Here is a 23,878-nt window from a genome sequence, read left to right on the forward strand (position 1 = left end):
GTTGTATTTTAAAGTTGTTTCTCTTACATTACATTGAATTTAGTTTTTTACACTCAACAATAATAACACTAATAACAATAATTCATGTGTAGAATAAAGATGGTAATTGCTTTGGACTTGCAAGTGAAGACTGTTGTGAAATCAAAAATAACAAAACACACCACAATACACATCCGTTGTTTAGTCTCCTCTCCTGTTGTGCGAAAAGTAGGTCAGTTTTTCCTTTCAGCCAATAGGAAGAGAGGGTCGTCGGAGGTTGCTCTATCAGTTTCCCCCCTGCCAGCCAATAAAAAGACTGGGTCGTTGGAGGGGGCGGGGCCAATGCGCAAAGTCCAGGGAGAAAATTTCTAGGCACTGGGATAGAAAAGGTATCACTTTTAACCGTAACACCGTCTGAATAGTCCGCTGTGTGAACGTCCAGTGTCGCTCAACTGTCAACATGGCTGGCAGCAGGGATAAAGCTACCGATCAAATGAAGCTATGGAAGGAGAGTAGAGGCGTTCAGGTTTGTAGATACTTTGCATTTCATCAAGCATTTTTTTCTGCGCAGTAAATATGGGTGAGAGGTCGTTTAGGGTAACAGCTAACAGTAACAGCCAGAAACCTTAAGCTAGCCACCCTGTTTGATCAGCTACGCTTCAACGATGCAGGTGTTACTCTGCAGGTATGTTTATAATACATTTTTATAAAGCTCCTTCCTTAAGTTGACTGCTTGGAGATGTAACTGCTGCTATAAAGCGCTCTCCAGCAGTTGAGTGCTAATGTTGCATGCTAATGTGCTCGTTTCATAGCATAGCATAGCAAATAATTACACAAACTTAAGTTAACAAACAACTGTTACCTAGAAGACAGTTTCACTGTCAATAAAACTGCAATTCAGTTCAAAGATAAGAAGTAGGTCATCGTCCAGAGGCTGAACTTCAACCCTGATAGTTACATAACCTCAGCAGAGTGGAGCAAATGCCCCCTATCACCTCAAGCAACCCCTTTTTTCATACACGTCCCTCTAATCCTTGCATGGGTGAAGCCATTTTTTAATCTCATGCAGCTGTGAAAATATTGAAGACCGGTATTCTAGAGATTGTAGGTCGGGTAAGGTGATGTCAACACACTCATCTGATAGTCCCAGTTTGTTATGTGCATTGCTGCAAGCATCAGATCAATCCAAGTTGCAGAGATATACAGTGGTAGCTAAAATTATTATAACACCTGAAAGCTCTGACCTTTTATTTGCCTTCACAGCATGATCATAAAACATGCAGATGGTTGCCCTTAGCACATAAGATATCAGATGAAGTGAGTCTATAGGTGTTTATTTTGACTCTAATTTTTGCTATGTGTCCACTGTTTGCAGCAGTACAAGCAGCTCATGTCTCTGGCACAGTGTCAATATATTTCCTGAGAAATTCAACACTAATGTTTATATTTCAACTTCTCCAAAATTTGCTGGATGGGGTTGAGCTTCGGACTTTAGGAGGCCAACTTATAGATATTTCATTTGTTTTATGGATATTTTTATGGCCGGTTCAACAAAAACAGGTGGAACCTCTTGAAAATGCCAAATGTTTTAATATTTTGTCCATCACTGTATGAAGAGAGAGAATAAAATGTTTTTTTTTGTTGTTTTTTTGGATGCAAAAGACAAAATAAAGTTTTTATTTTACTTGCACATGTAAATATATCCAGTTAAAAACTAAATGTAACACTAAGACAAAGTTACTCATAGAAAAAAAATAAAAATAAAAACATTAAATTGCTGAAGAAAATAAACACTGTATACACAGTGTATGAGGTGTGCTATGTGTATGATAAAACTAAGGTACTTGTCCCAGAGTCTCAGTTAATGAACTCTTCTACCGTGCAAATTAAACTGCTGACTGATAATATTTCATTGAGACATATTACAAGCTAGGATTGCAAATGTTTATATTAATGATTATTGATTGTGTTTCAGGAAAATAACAAGATTATGATAGTATCTGCTTTATCAAGAAGAGTCAAAAGCCCTTTGAAATGTTTTTCCCAAACTCTGAATCATGTCCTCAGAATTCTTTCCTTTCACATACATGTCCTGAATTATTTATGGATCTCATGTGTTCTTTCTGCAACAGAAGCCGGACACTCTGACCACAGGGGCTGGCCATCCCGTCGGAGACAAACTGAATGAGCAGACTGCGGGACCAAGAGGCCCTCTGCTGGTCCAGGATGTGGTCTTCACAGATGAAATGGCCCACTTTGACCGGGAACGAATCCCAGAGAGAGTGGTGCATGCCAAGGGGGCGGGTACGTTTTGTAAGAGTGTGTTGGCTGTGACATATGGACTTAAAAGATAAAAGTGCTCCACATTAAATTAATATTTTTCATCCTGATAGAGCTGCTTATTACAGAAGGTTTCTGGTTCCTTGCTCAGCTCTTTCTCAAATAGCGTTTCCGTCCTTCACCAGGATATGTAAACACACAAACAAATACAATCAGGGACTGAGTCAAAGCTGGGTTGCCATGTTGTTTTTTCTTTGTTTCTGTTTGTTGTGGTTAAAAACATACAATCTTTTATAAAATTCTAATATTATATATATTAATATTCTAATATATGATATTCTAATTCTATTTTAATATATAATATTCTATAATTTCAGATTCTACATCTACACAGTCTCTGGTCATGTTCTGGATTAGTTACTAATAAGGAACTACTTTTAAGGTCATTATACCTAGCTGTATGACAGTTTCAGTCATTTTTCCACTGTAGTTTCCAGTGTTTGTGTTTTTTGAAACCAGTGCTTGGTTTTCAAGAGCCTTAATGTCTGCACAAGATGTTATAAAGTGAATAAAGTTGTTTGGATTAGCTCCAGATTAATGTTAATCTCACTGAGCTGTTCAGATCAAGGTCAGAGACTTTGTTCAGATATTGAACAAACTTTGTTTGTTGGCCGGCTCTGCAAGGAGTCAAATTCTTTCCAGTGTATTGTTATATAACACCAAACCAGCCCGAGCAGGCAGCTGCAAATATTTGAACCAGGTATGTTTATTAAGATGTGACTCAAATGTGTGAACGAAACAAAGACCTGTTTTGTTCTGTGATGCAGGGGCTTTCGGGTACTTTGAGGTGACTCATGACATCACTCGATACTCCAAAGCCAAGGTGTTCGAACATGTCGGCAAGACTTCACCTATCGCAGTCCGATTTTCCACTGTGGGTAAGAACAACTTTAGGTATTAAGACACCCCAAACCTGTCTGCAGAGCTCCATTTAAAATGCTGCCTTTATAGTGAAAGGATCAGCTGAAGCGTGGTGAAATGTTTGTAGATATTGTTTTTATTCCTGTTGCTAAAGATACATGTAGAATACATAATCATACATCTGAGATGTTTGTTTGTGCTAATATATTCTTTTGAGCCGTATCTGAGTAAGATCATGTCTCACACTGATGTTTTAATTTCCAGCCGGGGAGTCTGGCTCAGCAGACACCGTGCGTGATCCCCGAGGCTTTGCAGTCAAGTTTTACACCGAGGAGGGGAACTGGGACCTGACTGGCAACAACACCCCAATCTTCTTCATCAGGGATGCCTTGCTGGTGAGTGGGTGAAGTTATAGCAAAGTGTCTTCAAAAATTAGAAGACCAGATTAAAAAAGGCTTCAAATTTTAAAAGAGATGAAAATCTGAACCTATATACTTATATTTTTGTGCATGTTTTGCACTGTGCAGTTCCCGTCCTTCATCCACTCTCAGAAGCGTAACCCCCAGACCCACATGAAAGACCCTGACATGGTGTGGGACTTCTGGAGCCTGAGACCTGAGAGTCTGCATCAGGTTAGTAATGTGCTGCAGTGCACTGCTCCTCTTCCTCTGCTTCAGGAATTGTTTGAATAAGTGAAAAAAAAAGTCTACAGGACTCTCTTTTTATGTCTCATTTCTTCTCTTCAGGTGTCTTTCCTGTTCAGCGATCGAGGTCTGCCTGATGGATACCGTCACATGAATGGCTACGGCTCTCACACCTTCAAACTGGTCAACGCTGATGGCGAATGTGTCTACTGCAAGTTTCATTTCAAGGTCTGGTAAAGCCTTTCCCCGACGTAATAAATCAACCTTCTGAGATTCTGGTCTTGCTTAGTTATTTCTCATGTCCTCTATGTCAGACTGATCAAGGCATAAAGAATCTGACAGTGGAGGAGGCCGACCACCTGGCCTCTACCAACCCTGATTACGCCATCGGAGACTTGTTCAACGCCATCGCCAATGGAAATTACCCGTCCTGGACCTTTTACATCCAGGTCATGACCTTTGAGCAGGCTGAGAAGTTTCAGTTCAACCCCTTTGATCTTACCAAGGTACTGCATCCCTCTGCTTGAAACACGACAAGTGCTACCTGTGGGTGTTGTTATGCCCATTGCTCATTCAGCTACAGAATTTTTTTTCTAACAGAGTTTTTCTTGTGCAGGTTTGGTCACACAAAGAGTACCCTCTGATCCCTGTGGGCAAAATGGTGCTCAACAGGAACCCAGTCAACTACTTTGCAGAGGTGGAGCAGCTGGCCTTCGATCCCAGCAACATGCCACCAGGCGTTGAGGCCAGCCCAGACAAGATGCTGCAGGTAAACACCCCAACATTTGGTGTTGATCTCAGTGAGATCAAACCAAAAATGTGAAAAAAAAAATACCCAAGCTGGCTTTTCCATGACAACCAAGAAGACTGTGAATCAAGATCATTTTGTGAACTCTTTGTCTATTTTTTTTGTTATCTTTCTCCAGGGACGACTCTTCTCCTACCCAGACACACATCGTCACCGGCTGGGGGCCAACTACCTTCAGATCCCCGTCAACTGTCCATTCAGGACCCGTGTAACCAACTACCAGCGCGATGGTCCAATGTGCATGTTTGACAACCAAGGTAGGGCGTAGTCCAGCTCATGTGTGGTGTAGTTAGGACAGACACAAGCTTCATTGTTTAAGCGGGTAAAGCTGTGGCTTAAAGGTGAATCTGGTGTAATTTGAGGAATGTTTTCTTTGAAGCCACACCTCCGTCTGACATAAGAAGTCAGGTGATAAACTCAGTAATAAATCATCAGTCTTTGATTTAAAGTTGGTCGAACGACTTTTGGTTATTACTTTCCTGTTTTTGTGAGCTCTGTTTCTTCCTGTCAACATCCATCCTTCTAAATGTCAAACTTTATGCCCCAAAGCTTGAGACGAATGTGAATCAGATGTTAATTTACTCTGCTGATCTTAAAAACGAATCACTAAAATGTAATCAGAGTCACATACACCAAACAAATCTATTTTAAATCAGTACTTGTGTAATTCAACCCAGCAGCTGTCTTCCTGCTTTATTCACTGGTGCTTTCTCTGTCTGACCACTAGGTGGAGCCCCAAACTACTATCCCAACAGCTTCAGCGCTCCTGAGACTCAGCCTCGGTTTGTGGAGTCCAAGTTCAAGGTGTCTCCAGATGTAGGCCGTTACAACAGTTCAGATGAAGACAATGTGACACAGGTAAATAACAAAAACTGTTGCTATGACAACAAATAAGATCATTTCTTGACAGGTAGAGTGAAGAGACATATTATCTATCACATTTTCTTTGCTATGAAATATTGGGAAGATATATGAGCTCAAAAGAGCATCATAAGTCTTTTAATTACTCACTTTTCACCTGTTCAATCTTTAAAACATACACAGCGCAGAGGAGAAAGTAGTCGTGTGCTCTTGACATCTTTAGAAAGACAAGTAAATTTAAAATTGATCACCTCATAAAATAATAGCATTTGTTAGTATGCAAAAATCACCAAATGCAACAGTTTTAATCTGGGGTCAGTTTTCCATATTAAAGCTGTGAGTCAGGCTTTGATCAATAACAGTCAAATTCTTCTCCGTTCAAAGAGGAATCTGATTATCACAGCTGTTATCACATTAAGCTTTATGAGTTTCACAGTCAATGCCTGGGTTTTGTTTTTTCACGCACCTTTACCACCGTTTCACTGCTCAGCAGCGGCCTTTGTTTTCCACTTTTGCATCACACATCCTGTTCTTAAGAAAACTCTTCACCAAACCGCCAGCAGCAAACCTGACAGCCTAAAGAGTTCATGACTCCAACAGTTTCCCCCTTCGCAACAAGTGGCCAATTCAACTTAAACACTGTATTTTCTTCATTTAAAATAACCAGGGTTGTTGAATCGGGCCAAAGATGCAGCGGTCTTTCTGAACCACAGGGTCTCTATCACATTAACTCAGATAAAATTTGCTTGGAATTGTTTGTGGTTTATGGTTTATGGTATCAATAGCAGTGGTGTCTCAAGGAGGATGAAGATGTTGAGGTGGAGGGACGGAAGCCTTTAATTTAAAGATTTATAGAAATGAAAAGAAATATAGAAAAGTAAAAAACTGTAGAAAAAAAAGTACAGGGATCAGCACTGAACAATGAACTATGAGTACTGGGATGATGTGCAAAAAAAAAAGGCCTGTATTTTTTAATGGTGGATGGCATCCTGTCTGGATTGAGTTTGTTTGCTTTTGTCTTCCAGGTTCGGACGTTCTACACTCAGGTGCTGAACGAGGAGGAGCGGCAGAGACTTTGCAAAAACATGGCCGGGGCCCTGAAGGGAGCTCAGCTCTTCATCCAGAAGCGCATGGTGAGTCCATCTTAAATCATCCACAAAAAAATTGGAATATAATTTTGTCAACCATCATCAATATCGTATCGGAATGCATCTAAAATCTCCAATATAAGCACTCTGATAGAAGCAGTTTCTGTTACCCATTGGGTAATAATAAATGGGTCAGTTTTTCCTCATTCCTACTGTTGCTGACTACTGTTCTTTGTTAGAATAATATAACTTGATCAAGCCTTTTCTAACATGACAGACATAGATACTACAAAATAAGTAATAAAAGTATGCATGTTTAATGCTGATATCGTATCAGATTAATATCGGTATAGGCCAATACGCAATGCTGCAGTGTCGGTATCGTATCAGAAGTGAAAATGGAATATCGGGACAGCTCTATTTAAAGTTTCTATGCAAGACTACGCTCTGTAGAAATGTCCCTCATCATTTATATCTCAGTTTAGCCAAAATTTAAAAGAATTGTGGCATAAAAATCACATGTAACACGACAAACCTGTCTCTACGATATTAAATTTAGTGTTTTTTGGCTCTTGTGCTAACTGCAGACCTCAAACATGGTACTACCTGACCTCCATTACCTCATATTTCTGTGAATTTAATTCACAGTTTTTTTTTTTTTACATTTTTGGTATGAACACCAGAAAATGCTGGTAACACAGTTGATGAACACTTAAGTGGGCCATGTACAGACAATCATTCTGATGAAATATTTGTGAGGAGTTAAAATATGCCACACTGCCTTCATGGTTCCCACCAAAAAGGATGTGACTTCAATTGATTTAAGTCATGTGACTTTGGAGCAAACCATTGCTGATTTATAGGCCTTTTGTTTTAATGAGTTGACGCTGATTTCTCAGACACACACAAAATGTTTAAAAATTGTTTTATACAAATAAATTATCAATATAGCTCTTAGAACACCTTTGTCATGTTTTAATTATTATTTCAGTCAAATAATACTGAAAATAGTTTTAACAAACATGTATTATAGTGTTAATTTTGAAGAGCAAACTTGACATTTGAGAAATCGGACAGCACAAAAACCGTTAACTTTCCCCTTTCCAGCAAAAACAAACAGGTCTGTGTGGATATAGTTGTGTGTGTGGTTTTCTATAAAGAAAGAATAAGAAAATATAATCTGAATGAAGAATAATATTTGGACTACATAGTCAACAGCAGCAAGATTAGTGCCATTTAACCAACAGTGACACATGCATTGTTAAAAAAGAAAAAGAAAAAAAGAGTTTGCTTGTTGGCCAAAATGACCTATTTAGGATCTAAAGCGGTAAAGTTTACCAGAACGTGGCAAGTTTGCGCCCATTGGAAAAAATAAACCGTGAAATGCTGAAACCACAGGCTAGATCTCTCAGATTGCCACATGTTGAACACAGGATGTGAGGTTTTGTGGGTGAATGAAAAGTTTCACTTCATACAGCTGACGGTTTTGAAGTTCTGATAAAGAGATAAAACGTGGTGATAACATCCAAAAACCCTTTATCACATCCATTCAAGTATTTGGTTTGATCGGTGTCAGCTGTTTATGTGGCACTGATTGCAACTATATTAATTTTATTTGCATCTTGGTTTATCATAATGAATGACTCCTCCTATAGAAACTGCAAGAGTCTTCACTCAGAGTTTCCACAGTTGCTTTTCAAGACTTTACATGGTGGAGGTTTCTGTGGTGATGAAACTTGTGGAAATATAAAGCTGGATGTCATAGGTGTAACTAAAAAATGGAAACAGTTTTTTTTTAACAATCAGATTCTTGGTTTATTGTAACAGACACACTCGTCTGTTAATTCCTGTGTTTTTATTCCTTTATTCCTTATATCCGTCTTAAACTTGGCTTAATGTTTGAAATGTTTTACCTCTGTCTCTGGTGTTTTTCTGACGACTGTTGTGGTCTCACAAATCTACCTAGAGGTACAAATAAAGGAACCTGAACCTGAATTATCAACAGGACTTTATAAATCCATCCATACTTTTTTTCAGCTTCAGAGTTGTAGGTGGCTGGAGCCTAGAATCTAAAAGGTCTTGTAAATAAACTTAATACTGGTATTATGAAGCGCCCTGTGAATCTGAATCATACAACTGTGGCCAGTTTTACTAAAACGAGCCTCTCTTACCTCTGCCCCTCAGTTTAGCGTTATTACATATTAAAAGAAACAAGATAAACTGACCAATTTTCAGTTTTCTTTTTGGATGCATATTTTTTTGTTTCCAAGTGTCCTGCAGAAAACATCAAACTTAAGACACTCACAACCTGGAGACCTATTTGCATTCAGATGTTTGTACTTTCCCTTTAAGTGCCACTGTGCTATTATCTGCCAGCAGACCACTGCAACAAGAGGCTTTGTGGTTTTAAGTAGGAAACAGAAAACTTTCTGCAGAATGTGCATGCACTGTGTAAGACATACTTTCTCAATCTGACCAGAAAGTTTCAAAATCTATGAGTTGTGTGTGAACTGAAACCAGATTGAGTGATTATGTTTAGGGCGTGTTAGCTCCTCTCTCAGTTTTGAAGTATTTTTTGTTTATCCATACCAAAACATAACACAAATAAGTAACAGTGAAGCATCAGCAAATAAAAATCCCCTCAAAGAAACAGGTGTTCATCGACACCTGATACTTCAGATCATGAATGTTAAAAGTGCGCGACTCAGTTCTCTTCACTGACTTTGTGTGTCGTGGTTTTTCACACAGCTGGAGAACCTCAAGGCCGTCCATCCAGACTACGGAAACAGGGTTCAGACTCTTCTAAACAAGTTCAACAGTGAGGCCCAGAAGGTAAACAGCTTTTGTCTGATCCCAGAAACTAAAAGTGTCTCGCCAGGCCGAAGTTAAACTCACCTTTCAAGGAAACTTATTTTGCTCACTCCTCTTCCTCGTTTCCACTTTGTCTCTCCCAGACCTCACCTGTGCGTGTGTACAGCCGTCCAGGAGTCTCCGCTGTGGCTGCGTCCTCTAAGATGTGATGCCTTAAAATTTCCACCAGGGGCAGCACCCTCATGTGTCCAAAAGCAAATGCACTTATTGTTAACCAACTGCTACGACTATTAACGACTGGATTATTCAATTAATGTAGTGACACGACTGAAATACTCACTTTCTGTGTCAGGGACAGGGTTATTTGCTATTTAATTCACTCAAACCAAACAGTTGGTTTCTTTAAAATCACAGAGCTTAGAATATCCAAAAGATTCCTTTCTAATAAAATATTTTGAGGGTTTTATTTTACTTTTAGCTAAATTACACTCAGAAAAATAATAAATGTGTTTTTGTTTTTTTTATCAGGATTGGTTTGAATGGATTTTAAAGTATAACCCCAACTCTTTTAAGTAGGAAGATGATGAGATTGTTGCCAATAATTCCTCAGGTTGTGTGAACAAATGTGTTTATCTTACTAAGCTGAAGCAAAACTAACAAATCCAGCTGCTTATTCCTTATCGAACACATTTTCATGTCTGACTGCACGAATCTTGAGCCTGGGTTTAGATTGTTAAACACTGATTGGTTGTGAATAATTGGCTTTGGCTGTAGAGATGCTTTTTTATAATGGTAATAAACAGATATGTCGTGTTTTTCAGCTGATAATTTGTTGCATTTCCAACATCCTTCATGAAAAACTGGAGGTTGTTTTGGATAAGAAGAAGTTTGAATCCATATCCCGGCAGTGATGCCGACCAGTAGTTATTTTACCTTCATCAAGAAGTCTGTTGTGCCTTTTTTGTACTTCAAGTACCAAATACAGAGTTAACTTTAGACTCAATGATCAGATACAAACTGCTCTGTTTGTATGATAATATATAAATGTCTCCTTCAGGATGATTTCCTCTGGGTTTCTTCTGACCACTTTCACAGATAACTTCAGATTATTTCAGACTCACCAGAGTTAAAGTTTAAAGTCACCTGTTTGTTTGGTTTAACTAGAAAACATGTTTAATTTTTGTTTTCATGTCATGGATGTTGATGTTGTGAATCTGATTCAGATGAGATGTGTATGTAGTGCCTGTATTAATCTGTAATCAAAGCTGAATAGAAAATTTTATTTGTCCCTGTTTCTTTTCTGTGAAAGCATTTTCCCTTTATTCAAAGCAATTCAGCCTAAATGATCTCAAACATTTCAGTTAGTAACTGCTGCCAAGACTGAGAGGCAGAAAACCAGGTGTGACTCATAGAACTTAGTGACACATTTGAGGTTAAACTGACAGACCACAGACCATGACTTTGTGCCTCCCTGAGCTGAGAAAGTATTACTAAAATAGATTAAGCTATGAAAACTTGAAATTTGTTGGTAAGTTCAATTTACTCAAATGTCTGAGTTTTCAGGGTTGAAACTGATGATTTCTGAGTAGATTTAACTATTGTTACTGTTTAAGTAAGCACAACTTGAAATCATTAGTTTCTGTGACTGTGTATTGTAACCGTGAGTGAGGAGGGGGCGCAATCGGAATGACACCCTGCAGGACTTCTAGACATGCAGCGATGGCACAGGTTGTCTGTGCTCCTCATGACACAGACTGTTTGTCTGTGCGTCACAGCATGGACCAGCTGTCTATGTGGACTGGTTGTCTGCATCAAAAAAATTTTAAAATTGGCCTAAAAAGCATGATAGTCCAGTCAAAAATTGAATTTATTAATATATTAACCATTAGGCACACTGCAAAAGTCAATGACTACAAGACCCTGTGCCATGAAACACAGACCACCAGTCAGTGCCGTGGGGCTCAGACAACCTGTGCCCCCTGAAGAACAATAGTTTAATGTGCAGCAGGGTCTCATATCTACTGCCTTCCCTCCTCACTCACGGTTACCAAAGTTATGTTATTAGAGCTGATTTTTGTTGTGATGGCATTTGTAACCATGAGTGAGGAGGGAACTCTGTGGATACTGGAGACCCAGCTGTACTTTAAAATATTGTTTAATTTAGTTTTTCAGATCTGCTTCAATTTTTTTAATTTTTACATTTACTTTATTCATAAGGCAAATTTATTAACATCACATCTTTTAGTTTAGAGTAAGGTCAACTTATTGTGTTTTACAGTGATATGCAACATTTTTTAATATTACTTAATATTTTAATTTGTAACAAATAAGCATCAGGTTTATTTGATTTAAGACATTCAGTAGAATGATTTTCCAAAATAATCATCACTACCTAAGATGTTGAGATAAATTAACTTAAGTTTCATATTTCATGACTTATTTTTTTAAGGTTACCAGTTAACAAGCATTTTTCAAGTAAACTCAACTTATCCGGGTTTATAGTGTAATTAGAAGACTCCAAAGGGAAGTTTTTTTTTTTTTCAGTAGCTGTATTTACCACCAACTTGTTACCAACCTGCTTGTGTGTGAATGGACCAATAGAGACAAAACTAGCAAGAAAACAAAGACAGCTGAAAGATAGGCTGAAAGAGGATTCAGCCAGGAGAACGCTCGCTCTGTCACAACTTCTGAAGACCAAACAAGAACATTGAGTGATCACTCTGACAGTTATACTTTCCGACAGCAAAGGAAAGCATCAAGCTTCACCTACGCAGCACCAATTCATGGCTGCTCTCTCAACAAAGGGGGCTAGGCTTCCTGGCTTTGATTGTATGATTTCCCACCATATGAAAAGGTTAAAATACTGAACAGGTGTGGTTACATTTAGCGGAAAAGAGGGGCGGGGGGAGCTTGTCAGTCAGAGTGTGCTATAGGCTGGAAAGTGTGTGGTCTGTTGTTTTTTTTGTTATTTTTATTTGCAGACGTGGTAGAAACCCAAACTGTATCTACATCATCGCTGAGCTTTACACAGTCTAAGCAGACTTCTCTGCATCCTGAACTGTAAACGAAGAGTTCACGAAGACCATCATGAATCCTGAAGGTGTTCCACTGCATGGTCGGGGGTATGAAGGTTATCCTGCTCAGCCTGGAGGGCCCGGAGTGATTCAAAACACCACAGTGAGCATCGTCACTGATCCACCAAAGGTCACTGATCCACCAAAGGATCACATCATCTGGTCTCTCTGCTGCTTCGTCTACTATAACCCATTCTGCCTTGGGGTGGCGGCTCTTATCTACTCCATCAAGGTCGGTTCAGGTGCTAAAATAAAATAGAAAAATTTATAACTAAGTTTTATTTTATGATTTTGACTGAAGTATTTATGAAAGCTTTGTTATAGTTTTAGAGGAAATGGTGTCTGAAATTTTTCTCCAGAGATTAATATGATATAAGTCTAGACTAAATGTTTTCTTTCCTTTGGTTTTTGGTTAGGTTTAGAAAAAGAAAATCATAGCCCTCTTTTAGTGTGCAAATTATTAATAATTCAGTCCTGGAAACTTGTGTTTTTTCTTTGTTAAATAAAAGTATCTTTCAGCCTAATAACAGGATAATCATACTTTACTTGACCCAGTAGTAGGGAAAGTTTTCTAAATGGCTGAATAATTGTTTTACAGACTTTGTCTCAAACATTGGTAAAAATAAAGACTCTTCTTGACTCATTGAAACTGCTTTTGTCTTTCAGTCCAGAGATCGGAGGATGGTTGGTGACTTGGAGGGTGCTCGCAATTATGGTTCAACAGCCCGCAGCCTCAACATTGCTTCTTCCATCCTGGCTGCTCTGGGAGTCGTGATTTTCATTATCACAATTGTCTCTATTGTTGTGACTATAAATCAGCATAGCTACAGCTACAACTACAACAGATACAGCAACAGCTATGACAGATACGGTTAATGAACCAACAAATTCAGTGAAGCCCTGGTTTGCTCCGTCAGTCCAGTGGTATTTGATGCTCTGCTTTATTATTTTATTACAAAATGTAACTCCTGTTTTACCTTTTCCAGACATCCTTAACCAAAAAAAATAACTTTTGATTTGTCACTGAAGTCTCTAAAGGAGTTCTTCTTTCTAAGTTTTTCTGTTTGCAGTTTGGATTTGATGCAAGACTTAGTTTCTAAATTTAGCATGAGGCCTGTAACTCGTCAGTTCTTCAAGAAGAAAAGTTCATTAGTCATTTCTTTATTTTTGTGATCTTAAGTGCTGTAATAAATACTGACAAAGAAGAACTGCGTTATTGTGTTTGTTTGTTTGTGAAAACAGAAATCAACTCAAATTTATATGAACTCAGGCTCTGCTCTTTCCACAATCCACTTGTTAATCCTATTTGTTGTCTGCTTAAAACTTCTGATCTAATTACCCCATGTTTGGGGAAGTTTAACTCAAAAAGTAAGGCAATCTGGTAGATTATTTCTTTCTGTCCATTTTTTTCCCTTTTTTTTTTTGTAACCATGCTTCTTAACAGTAAATCTCATCTCATCTCATCTTGGATACTTTTTGCCTAGTTTGTTTGGTTGACTAAGGTATCTAATGACCAGAGGTTAAACATAAAGGCATAACCAACTCGTTTCTAAAAGGTTTTCACTCAGTCAGAAATGTTACTTGTATCTATCACAAATCAAAACAGAGAGGTGACACCACCCTGTGGTCCAGTTTGGTACTGCAATAGTCTAACCACATCTAGACTGACTTTTTTAAGTGTGATCAAAATAAAAAATAGGTCCAACCTCATATTAATGTTAATGAGCTACAGGCTTTCTTGGGACTGTTTAACTACTATAGAAGGTTTGTATCACAGAAAAGCACGGTGTTAGCACCACTGTACTAACTGCTCAGAGCTGAGGTATCTGGGAAATGGACAGGGGTGCAACAAACTGCTTTTGTCAAGTGTAAAGAACAGTTGACTATTGACCAGGTGTTAGCCCACTGTGACCTCAACCTTGAATTCAGCACACCACGAATGTCCTGAGACATCCAGCATCAAACATTCAGATATATCCAGACATTCATACCAAGTATGAAAAAGCTTGCCAACACACCTCTGAGCAATGGTGACAGGATTTCACCGTCTGTGTTACAGAACAGATCAACACCTAGCTGCACTACAAGACAGTCATAGCTGATCTGTTTAACTACACACACTCCTCTCATATTTCCTGTCAAAACATTTATACGCTGAGGAGATGCATGTTCTGTCAAAGATCCACTGCTGGGAAATTTCACTCCCTATATGGGAAATTGGACCCAGTTTGCCCTTCCCACCACGACAAGCTTCACACAGTCGAAGCAGACTTCTCTCTGTACTTACAGTTCATCCGAGCATCATGAATCCTGAAGGTGTTCCACTGCATGGGAAGGGGTATGGAGGTTATCCTGCTCAGCCTGGAGGGCCCAGAGTGAATCAAAACCCCACTGTGAACATCGTCATCGATCCGCCAAAGGACCACATCATCTGGTCGCTCTGTTGCTTCGTCTACTATAACCCATTCTGCCTTGGACTTGCGGCTCTCATCTTGTCCATCAAGGTCGGTTCAGGTGCTAAAATAAAATAGAAAACTTTGTAAAGGAGGATTTTTTTTTCCATGATCTAATGTTGCTGTTATCTTGTGTTCTATAAAGTTTATTTTTTGATTTTTTACTAAAGTATTTATGAAAGCTTTGTTATAATTTTGGAGGAAATTGGGTCTGAAATCTGAATTACATTTGATGACATGTGGATCTGTATCTCCAAAGATCAATGTGATATACAGTGAGGAAAATAAGTATTGAACATGTGAACTTTTTTCTCATTACGTTTATTTCCAAAGCTGCAATTCAAACGAAATTTCTACCAGACATTGTTATCAATTAAAATAATCCACACATGAAAAGAAATCATGACATTTAAGTCCACAAGTAATGGTTATGTGAAATTAAATACAATAACACAGGAAAAAAGTATTGAACACACCATGGAAAGGCTGTTTACTTTGGCAAGGAAATGCACCATACCACCTGAAATCTGTCAGTAATTATGACTTGAACTTCCAATTAGTGCAAACCAACATCAGCTGGGCTAGAGAAAATTAATGGTCCTATTAAAAAAAGGTCAATTTTTTCACCAAGCAGTTAAATACCACACACCTCATTATGGGTGAAGGCAAAGAGCTCTCTGAAGACATTCACAACCTGATTGTTGCTCAGCATCAGAATGGAACTGGTTACAGACTTATATCAAAGCACCTGAATATTCCAGTCAGCACCGTTGGGGCCATTATTCGCAAGTAGAAGAAGCACCACCTTACCATCAACAGGCCACACACAGGAGCTCCTTGCAAGATTTCTGACCAGGGAGTCAGAAAGATAGTTATAAGAGTACTCAATGAGCCAAGGACCACCCTGAAAGTGCTCCAGAAAGACTTGGAGGCAGCAGGTACAATTGTTACAGAGAAAACAATAGGTAATGCACTCCACCGCTATAGTCTCTATGGACGCTCAGCCTGCAAGACTCCATTCCTCAAAAAAAGCATGTTGAAGCTTGTTTAAAGTTTGCTAAACGGCATCTTGACAAGCCTGTAGAATACTGGGAGAATGTTGTCTGGTCAGATGAGACCAAAATTGAACATTTCGGCTGTCATACCATGTTTGGAGGAGAAATGGCACTGCACATCACCCAAAAAACACTACACCAACAGTGAAGTTTGAAGGTGGAAGCATCATGGCATGGGGTTGTTTCTCATCTCATGGTATTGAAAAACTTCATATTATTGACGGAGCAATGAATGGAGCCATGTATGGGGAAATTCTTGATATGAATCTGCTGCCATCCACCGGGATGATGAAGATGACACGTGGCTGGACCTTCCAGCAGGACAACGATCCAAAGCACACGGCAAAGTTGACTCTCAAATGGTTTCAAAAAAAGAAAATCAATCTGTTAGAATGGCCTAGTCAATCATCTGACTTAAATCCAACTGAACATTTGTGGAAAGAACTAAAGAAAAGGGTTCACCAGAGGGCACCAAAGAATATTACAGAATTTAAAGACAATCTGTGCAGAGGAATGGGCCAAAATCACACCTGAGCAGTGTGGGCCATTTGTTAAAACATACAAGAAGCGTCTGGAAGCTGTCATTGCAAACAAAGGCTTCTCCACTAAGTATTAGATGAGTCTCAGTTAGGATGTTCAATTCTTTTTTCCTGTGTTATTTTACTTAATTCCACATAATCAATATTTATGGACCAGAACGTTGTGATTTCTTTTCATGTGTGGATTATTTGAGTTAATACCAATGTCTGGAAGAAATTTTGTTTGATTTGCATCTTTGGAAATAAATGTGATGAGAAAAAAGTTGACGTGTTCAATACTTATTTTCCCCACTGTAAGTCTAGACTTAATGTTTTCCTTCCTTTGGTTTTTGGTTAGATTTAGAAAAAAACAGAATCACAGCCCCCTTTTAGTGTGCAAATTATTAATAATTCAGTCCTGGAAACTTGTGTTTTTTCTTTGTTAAATAAAAGTATCTTTCAGCCTAATAACATAAGGTAATCGTACCTTACTTGACCCAGTAGTAGGGAAAGTTTTCTAAATGGCTAAATAATTGTTTTACAGACTTTGTCTTAAACATTACTGAAGATAAAGACTCTTCTTGACTCAGTGAAACTGCTTTTGTCTTTCAGTCCAGAGATCGGAGGATGGTTGGTGACTTGGAGGGTGCTCGCCATTATGGTTCAACAGCCCGCATCCTCAACATTGCTTCTTCCATCCTGGCTGCCCTGGGAGTTGTGATTGCCATTATCACAGCTGTCTCTATTGTTGTGACTGTAAATCAGCGTGTGAGCTACAACAGTTACAGCAAAATTTTGACAGACAAGTTGAATGAACTAACAAATTCAGTGAAGCCCTGGTTTGCTCCACCAGTCCAGTGATATTTAATGCTCTGCTTTATTATTTTATTACAAAATGTAACTCCTGTTTTACCTTTTCCAGACATCCTTAACCAAAAAAACTAACTTTTGATTTGTCACTGAAGTCTCTAAAGGAGTTCTTCTTTCTAAGTTTTTCTGTTTGCAGTTTGGATTTGATGCAAGACTAGGTTTCTAAATTTAGCATGAGGCCTGCAACTCGTCAGTTCCTTAAGAGTAAAAGTTCATTAGTCATTTCTTTATTTTTATAATATTGTGTGCTGTAATAAAAGCTGACAGAGAAGAACTGTTTTATTGCGTTTGTTTGTTTAGGTGAAAACAGAAAGCAATGCAAATTTATATAAACTCACGCTCTGCTCTGCTTGAGGTCCGCTCTAACCACAGCCCCCACACATTTCCTGTGATATCTTTTTGTCAGACGCTGATGTTAAAACAACACACAAGGCCTGAGACTCACTTGCTGAAGAAATCGCTTGATGAATAAACTCAACAACTTTACAAACTAAGAAGATTCCCTCTCTGTCTTTCCATAATCATCTTGTTAATCCTATTTGTTGTCTGCTTAAAACTTCTGATTTGATTACCCCATGTTTGGGGAATTTCAACTTAAAACAAAAAGTAAGGCAATATGTGTTAAGTAGATTATTTCTTTTCTGTCCATTTTTTCCCTTTTTTTGTAACCAAGCAACCTGACATTAAATTTCATATACATACTGTTACTTTTTTTGCTTAGTTTGTTTGGTTTACTAAGGTATCTAATGACCAGAGGTTAAACATAAAGACATAACCAACACATCACTTAAAGGTTTTCACTTCGTCAGGAATGTTACTTGTATCTTTCACAAATCAAAACAGAAAGGTGACACCACCTTGTGGTCCAATTTGGTACTGCAACAGTCTAACCATATCTTGACTCTGTTTAAAGTGTGATTAAATAAATGGGTCTCGAGACAGTTTAGTTACTATAGAAAGTTTGTATCACAGCAAAGCAGGGTGTTAGCACCACTGTACAAACTGCTTGGAGCTGAGGTACCTGGGAAATGGACAGAGGTGCAACAAACTGCTTTTTTCAAATGCAAAGAACTGCTGACTATTGACCAGGTGATAGCCCACTATGACCCCAACCTGCCACTTACCTTTGCATGTGATGCCTCTGCATTTGGCATTGATGCAGTGATACAGCAAAAGTGCCAAATGGGGAAGAGATACCTACCTTTAATGCATCTCGCACTCTTAACCAAACAGAGAACAACTATTTTCAGATAGAGGGAGACGCTTTGGGACTTATTTATACGGTAAGAGAAAAGTTCCACCAGTACATGGGGGGAAGACAATTCACTTTAGTGACTGACCATCACTAACTTGTGACACTTTGAAGAGCACAAAGGTATACCCACACGTTATGAACAGGCATATTTCCCAGTCAAATTAAAGTTATACCTATTTACAAAAATGGAGGTGTTCATTCCTTCTCTAACTATAGGCTCATTTCTCTATTTCCACAGTTCATACATTTTAGAAAAACTCTTGGTCAATAGACTCAATCACTTTATAGAAAAACATAACTTACTAAACAAACATCAATACGGCTACGGACCATCAATGGCAGTAATAGATACAAACAAATAAACAATAACAAGTATAACATGTTATAGGTCATATGTGGGGTCCCACAAGGGTCAGAGCTGGAACTTAAATTGTTCATATACCATATACCACGTACCATAATGATATTTTTAATGTGTCAAAATTGTTTGAATTTATTTTGTTTGCTGATGACACAAATGTATTTATCCTTAAATAATAATAATAATAATAATAATAATAATAATAATAATAATAATAACCTCCTTAAATAATAATAATAGTTATCATTAGATATTAATAAAACAAAGTGCATGATATTTGTAAATCGGTAAAATAGTACTTAGAAAAAAATATGATGAATGATATGGAGATAGAAAAAAATTATGAGAATACATTTTTAGATGTTATTATAGATCAAAAACTGTGCTTGGTACCGCATGTTAATTGCATGAAGACCAAAATATTAAAATCAATTGCTGTTTATAAATCTAACGAAATTCTTAATTCAGATTAATTACATATGTTGTACAGTTCCTTCACCCTTCCATACATTACTTACTGTGTGGAAGTTTGGGGAAGAACCTACAAAACAATCAGTAAATCCGTCTTTCTGCTTTTTAAAAAAAGCAATCAGGCTCATAAAGTGAGCAGACACACAAGTTGTTTATAAATCCACAGGCTCTAAAATTTTGTGAGCTTATGGATTTGAGAATAGCCTCACTGATGTTCAAAGTATACAGTAAAATGCTACCAGATTGTATCCAGAGGTATTTAGAGAAGTGAGAGTGTAAGTATGAACTGAGAGGGAGTCGTATGTTTGCAAAAAGAGCAGAACAAATGTTTGACTAAGATGTGTTTCAGTGCATGGAGTTAGTCTGTGAAATGGATTAGACACAGAAATGAAATGGAAAAGGGTAGGTAAAATAAGCAAAGGCTTCAGCCTACACCTTTTCTGTCATGTTTTGCTGTTTGATTTGTTGATTTCCTTTTTGTTATTGTTGTTTGGTGTTAATGTTGATAAACACTTAAAGCTATGGTCTACGATTTGGAAGCTTGGTAATTACTAATAACACCATTTATGAGGCCATTATGGCCCGATGGTCCCATCTACGCAAAATAAAAAGCAAAAAGCAGCTGAATAATTGAATTTCCCTTTGGGATTAATAAAGTACTTATCTATCTATCTATCTATCTATCTATCTATCTATCTATCTATCTATCTATCTAAAAGAACGGGAAAAATCCATTTCGTACATCAGCTGTAAAACGGCTTAGTAATTGACTAATCCGAACCACCATTCCCCTCATTTCAGGTTTGTGCGTGTGTCCATCCAATCCCCTGTCTCCCTCGCTTCACACCGTCCCGCCCATGGTCCCACCTCGTCCTTCCCCACTACCCCTTTCACGTCAGCTAGCTGCTCAGCTACTGAAGCGTCATGGAGCCAGGAAAGACCAAAACCAGGAAGCTGTTACTGTTACCCTCCACAGCGAAGGGAAGAAAACAAAAAAGTTTTTAGGAAAAGGCTGAAGCGAGGAAGAATTATGAGCCATTCAGGTGCCCACAGAGACTGAATATTGGAGAAATGTACGGCCGGTGGACAAAGCTGCAGAGGGATTTAGGATAAAGACTGACGCTAAGACACAAATTTCTGTTGAACAGGTAATTACTTTGTTTACCCACTGCCTGCTTCTTGCTCTGTCATAGGGGGCGTGTTGTTAGGAGGCGAGGTAGGGCAATACGAGCTGGGGGGCAGGATCTTGGAACACAGAGGGGAGAGGTGAGTGACAGGGGTGGGGCAGGCTGTGTTTTTCAAATGTGTCCCATTAGCCAAACGGGGTTTCAGATCATACACAATAGCTTTAAAGGCATTTTTCACTAAGAGAAATGAGCATCAGAGCAAGGGTGTGTCCTACGGGGGTCCAGGGTCATTGACCTTCAAAGTTGAGAAGTTAAGTGTTGAAGGAGTCCACTTGGGGCGCTAAGGTTCAGTGAAAACCAAAGCCTTAGCTTGAGAATATGTATGGCGGCCAAATTTGGACTGAGGTGAAGGAGATCTGCAGATCTGCAAACACTTCTCCAACGTGTCCCACCACATCCATCAAAATTTCCAGCATAGCCCAGGAAGAAACTGCACGTTGACTTTGCTGGACCATTCCTGAACAACATGTTTGTGATAGTGGTAGACGCAAAATCCAGTTAGTTGGAGTGTTTTGCAAGTCTCAAATCCCCACACAGCCCACTGTCACAAGGCTGAGAAGATAGTTTGCATCCTATGGCCTGCCGGAGCGAGCTGTGACAGATAATGCTACCACATTCACATCTGAAGAGTTACCAAATTTTGAAAAGAAAAATTGGATTCAGCACACAACAAGTGCCCCAGGACATCCAGCATCAAACATCCAAATACAACCAGACATTCACATCAAGTATGAAAAAGCTTGCCAACACACCCCTGAACAATTGCGACAAGATTTCACTGTCTGTGTTACAGAACAGATCAACACCTGTCTGCACTACAGGACAGTCTCCAGCTGATCTGTTTCCCAACACACACTCCTCTCAAACTTCCTGTCAAAATATTTATACACTGAGAAGATGCCACAGATCCACTGCTGGGAGATTGCACTCCTTATATGTTTCTGGGAAATTGGACCCAGTTGGCCCTTCCCACCATGACAAGCTTCACACAGTCCAAGCAGACCTCTCTGCATCCTGTACTCTGTAAGGACAGTTCATCAGACCACCATGAATCCTGAAGGTGTTCCACTGTATTGGGTGGGGTATGGAGGTTTTCCTGCTCAGCCTGGAGGACCCAGGGTGAATCAAAACACCACTGTGACCATCATCCCTGATCCCCCAACGGACGATATTGTCTGGTCTCTCTGCAACTTTGTCTACAACAACCCATTCTGCCTTGGACTGGGGGCTCTTATCTACTCCATCAGGGTCAGTCCAGGTGCTTCACATCTGAATCTTGAATAGCCACTTGCTGCATACTTTTTTTTAACATGTTTAAAGTAAAAATTTTGAAAAATTAATATACGGGGGGAAAATCCTTGATTTAATTTTTCTGCTAACACATGTGTTTTAAAGTCTTCATATATGATTCTAAGGTATTTGTAAAATCTATGTTACAGTAAAGTAAATCTAAACTACATTTGGTTACATTTGGATCCATTTCTCCAGAGATTAATGTGATGAAAGTTTGGATTTAATATTTTCCTCCTTTTTTATTAGATCCAGAACAACAAAATACAACCTTCTTTTAGTGTACATAATGAAAAATAAGTTCTGAAAATGTTGGGTTTTCAGCATGAGGACAACTCACGTGTAATAGTACACTGTAAACCCCAAAGTTCAAACTACTCAACTGGGTCAAGCTATGAAAACTTAAAATTTGTTAGTAAATTCAATTTACTAAAATGTCTGAGTTTTCAGTGTTGAAACTGGTGATTTATGAGTAGATTTAACTTTTGTTACTGTTTAAGTAAGCACAACTTAAAATCATTAGTTTCTGTGACTGCGTTTTGTAACCATGAGTGAGGAGGGGACGCTGTCGGTGTGAGACCCTGCAGTACATCTAGACCCTGCAGCAATGGCACAGGTTGTCTGTGCTCCACATGACATGGACTGTTTGTCTGTGCGTCACAGCATCAATTAGTTGTATATGTTCTTTGTGGTGTGGTCTGGCTGTCTGTGTCAAAAGTAAATAAATGTATAATTTTATATTTTCAAAGTTGGCTTGAATAGCATGGTAGTCCAGTCAAACATTTCATGTATGAACTTATTAACATTAGGCACACACTGCAAAAGTCAATAGGTACAATACCCCATGTCATGGAGCACAGACCACCAGTCAGTGCTGTGGGGCTCAGACAACCTGTGCCCCCTGAAGAACAATATTTCAATATACAGCAGGGTCTCATATCTACTGCCTTCCCTCTTCACTCACGGTCACTAAAGTTGTTACATTAGAGCTGTTTTTTGTTGTGATGGCGTTTATAACCATGAGTGAGGAGGTAACGCTGTGGATATTAGACCCAGCTGACTTTAAAATGTTGGTCAATTTAGTTGTTCAGATCTGCTTCAGTTTTTTTATTATTACATTTACTTAATCCATAAGGCAAATTTACTGAGTTTAGAGTAAGGTCAACTTATTGGGCTCTAATTTTGTGGCGCAGCGCAGGGGGCGCAAGCCCGGCGCAGCCTGCGCGGTGCCAATTTCGTGTGGCGCACCACCGTGCGCTGCCAATTTGACAATTTAGTAGACTGTCTGCGCAGAGATGGGTGTGACTTTGCGGCAAGAGGAGTTGATGGCACACCAGGGGGAGGTGTCAGCAGATTCATGTTGGCGCAGTGACAATTTTGTGCCAAAAAAAGTGCGCTGAAAGCTCGCCAGCTCCAACCTGGCCTATCCTCGGCACAAGGCGGAGCGCAGCATCCGCAGCTGTAATTTGGTTACAGGCGCACATGTGCGCATATGTCATCAAAGCCTCCGAGGCAGGTTTCCAGAGTGTCAGACACATTTTAATGCCATAAACACTCACAGCAATCGTTATTTAATATAACCGTCCGAACCAGCATATATATATATATATATATATATATATATATATATATATATATATATATATATATATATATATATATATATATAATATTAATTTTCCCGTCACATGTTATGTCAGATTAAAGCCGTTTGTCATAATGGAAAGTTAACCTGACAGCAGCTGGAAGTTTGATGCACATCTTACAATTAAACAATAAACAGCCTTAATATCTGATACTGAGTATATCTGGTTCTCTCATTTCATTTAATTCAAAGAAAAGAGGGAGAGAAAAGACAAAGTAAAAAGAGACAAAATAAAAGTGTGTCACTCAGGATTTACCCGTGATTTCCCATTTTTCTCTGTTTTAGTCTTTATTTTTAACGTGATCTA

General features: G+C 38.7%; 1 protein-coding gene across 1 annotated transcript; it reads left to right on the plus strand.

The window, feature by feature from the left end:
- The first annotated feature begins 313 nt into the window (after positions 1–313).
- Positions 314–10,674, plus strand: cat (catalase). Its single transcript, XM_074677771.1, has 13 exons — positions 314–505; positions 2,112–2,283; positions 3,087–3,197; positions 3,445–3,575; positions 3,708–3,812; positions 3,927–4,052; positions 4,139–4,330; positions 4,441–4,593; positions 4,751–4,889; positions 5,360–5,490; positions 6,519–6,626; positions 9,330–9,413; positions 9,536–10,674. Exons 1-13 carry the CDS (start codon positions 440–442, stop codon positions 9,599–9,601), a joined length of 1,584 nt encoding a protein of 527 aa, XP_074533872.1. The 5' UTR covers positions 314–439; the 3' UTR covers positions 9,602–10,674.
- Positions 10,675–23,878: the final 13,204 nt, after the last annotated feature.

The sequence above is a fragment of the Halichoeres trimaculatus genome, unplaced genomic scaffold (genome assembly GCF_033239565.1).
Source record: "Halichoeres trimaculatus isolate MK-OKI-2021-1 unplaced genomic scaffold, fHalTri1.1 fHalTri1_scaffold_10, whole genome shotgun sequence".
Taxonomy (NCBI): Eukaryota; Metazoa; Chordata; class Actinopteri; order Labriformes; family Labridae; genus Halichoeres; species Halichoeres trimaculatus.

Bases quoted from the DNA above. Each gene is read 5' to 3' on its own strand.
- cat (XM_074677771.1), top strand. From the start codon at position 440: ATGGCTGGCAGCAGGGATAAAGCTACCGATCAAATGAAGCTATGGAAG. The intron at 3,576-3,707 runs GTGAGTGGGTGA...TGCACTGTGCAG, and splicing joins TCATCAGGGATGCCTTGCTG to TTCCCGTCCTTCATCCACTC. The intron at 9,414-9,535 runs GTAAACAGCTTT...TGTCTCTCCCAG, and splicing joins TCAACAGTGAGGCCCAGAAG to ACCTCACCTGTGCGTGTGTA.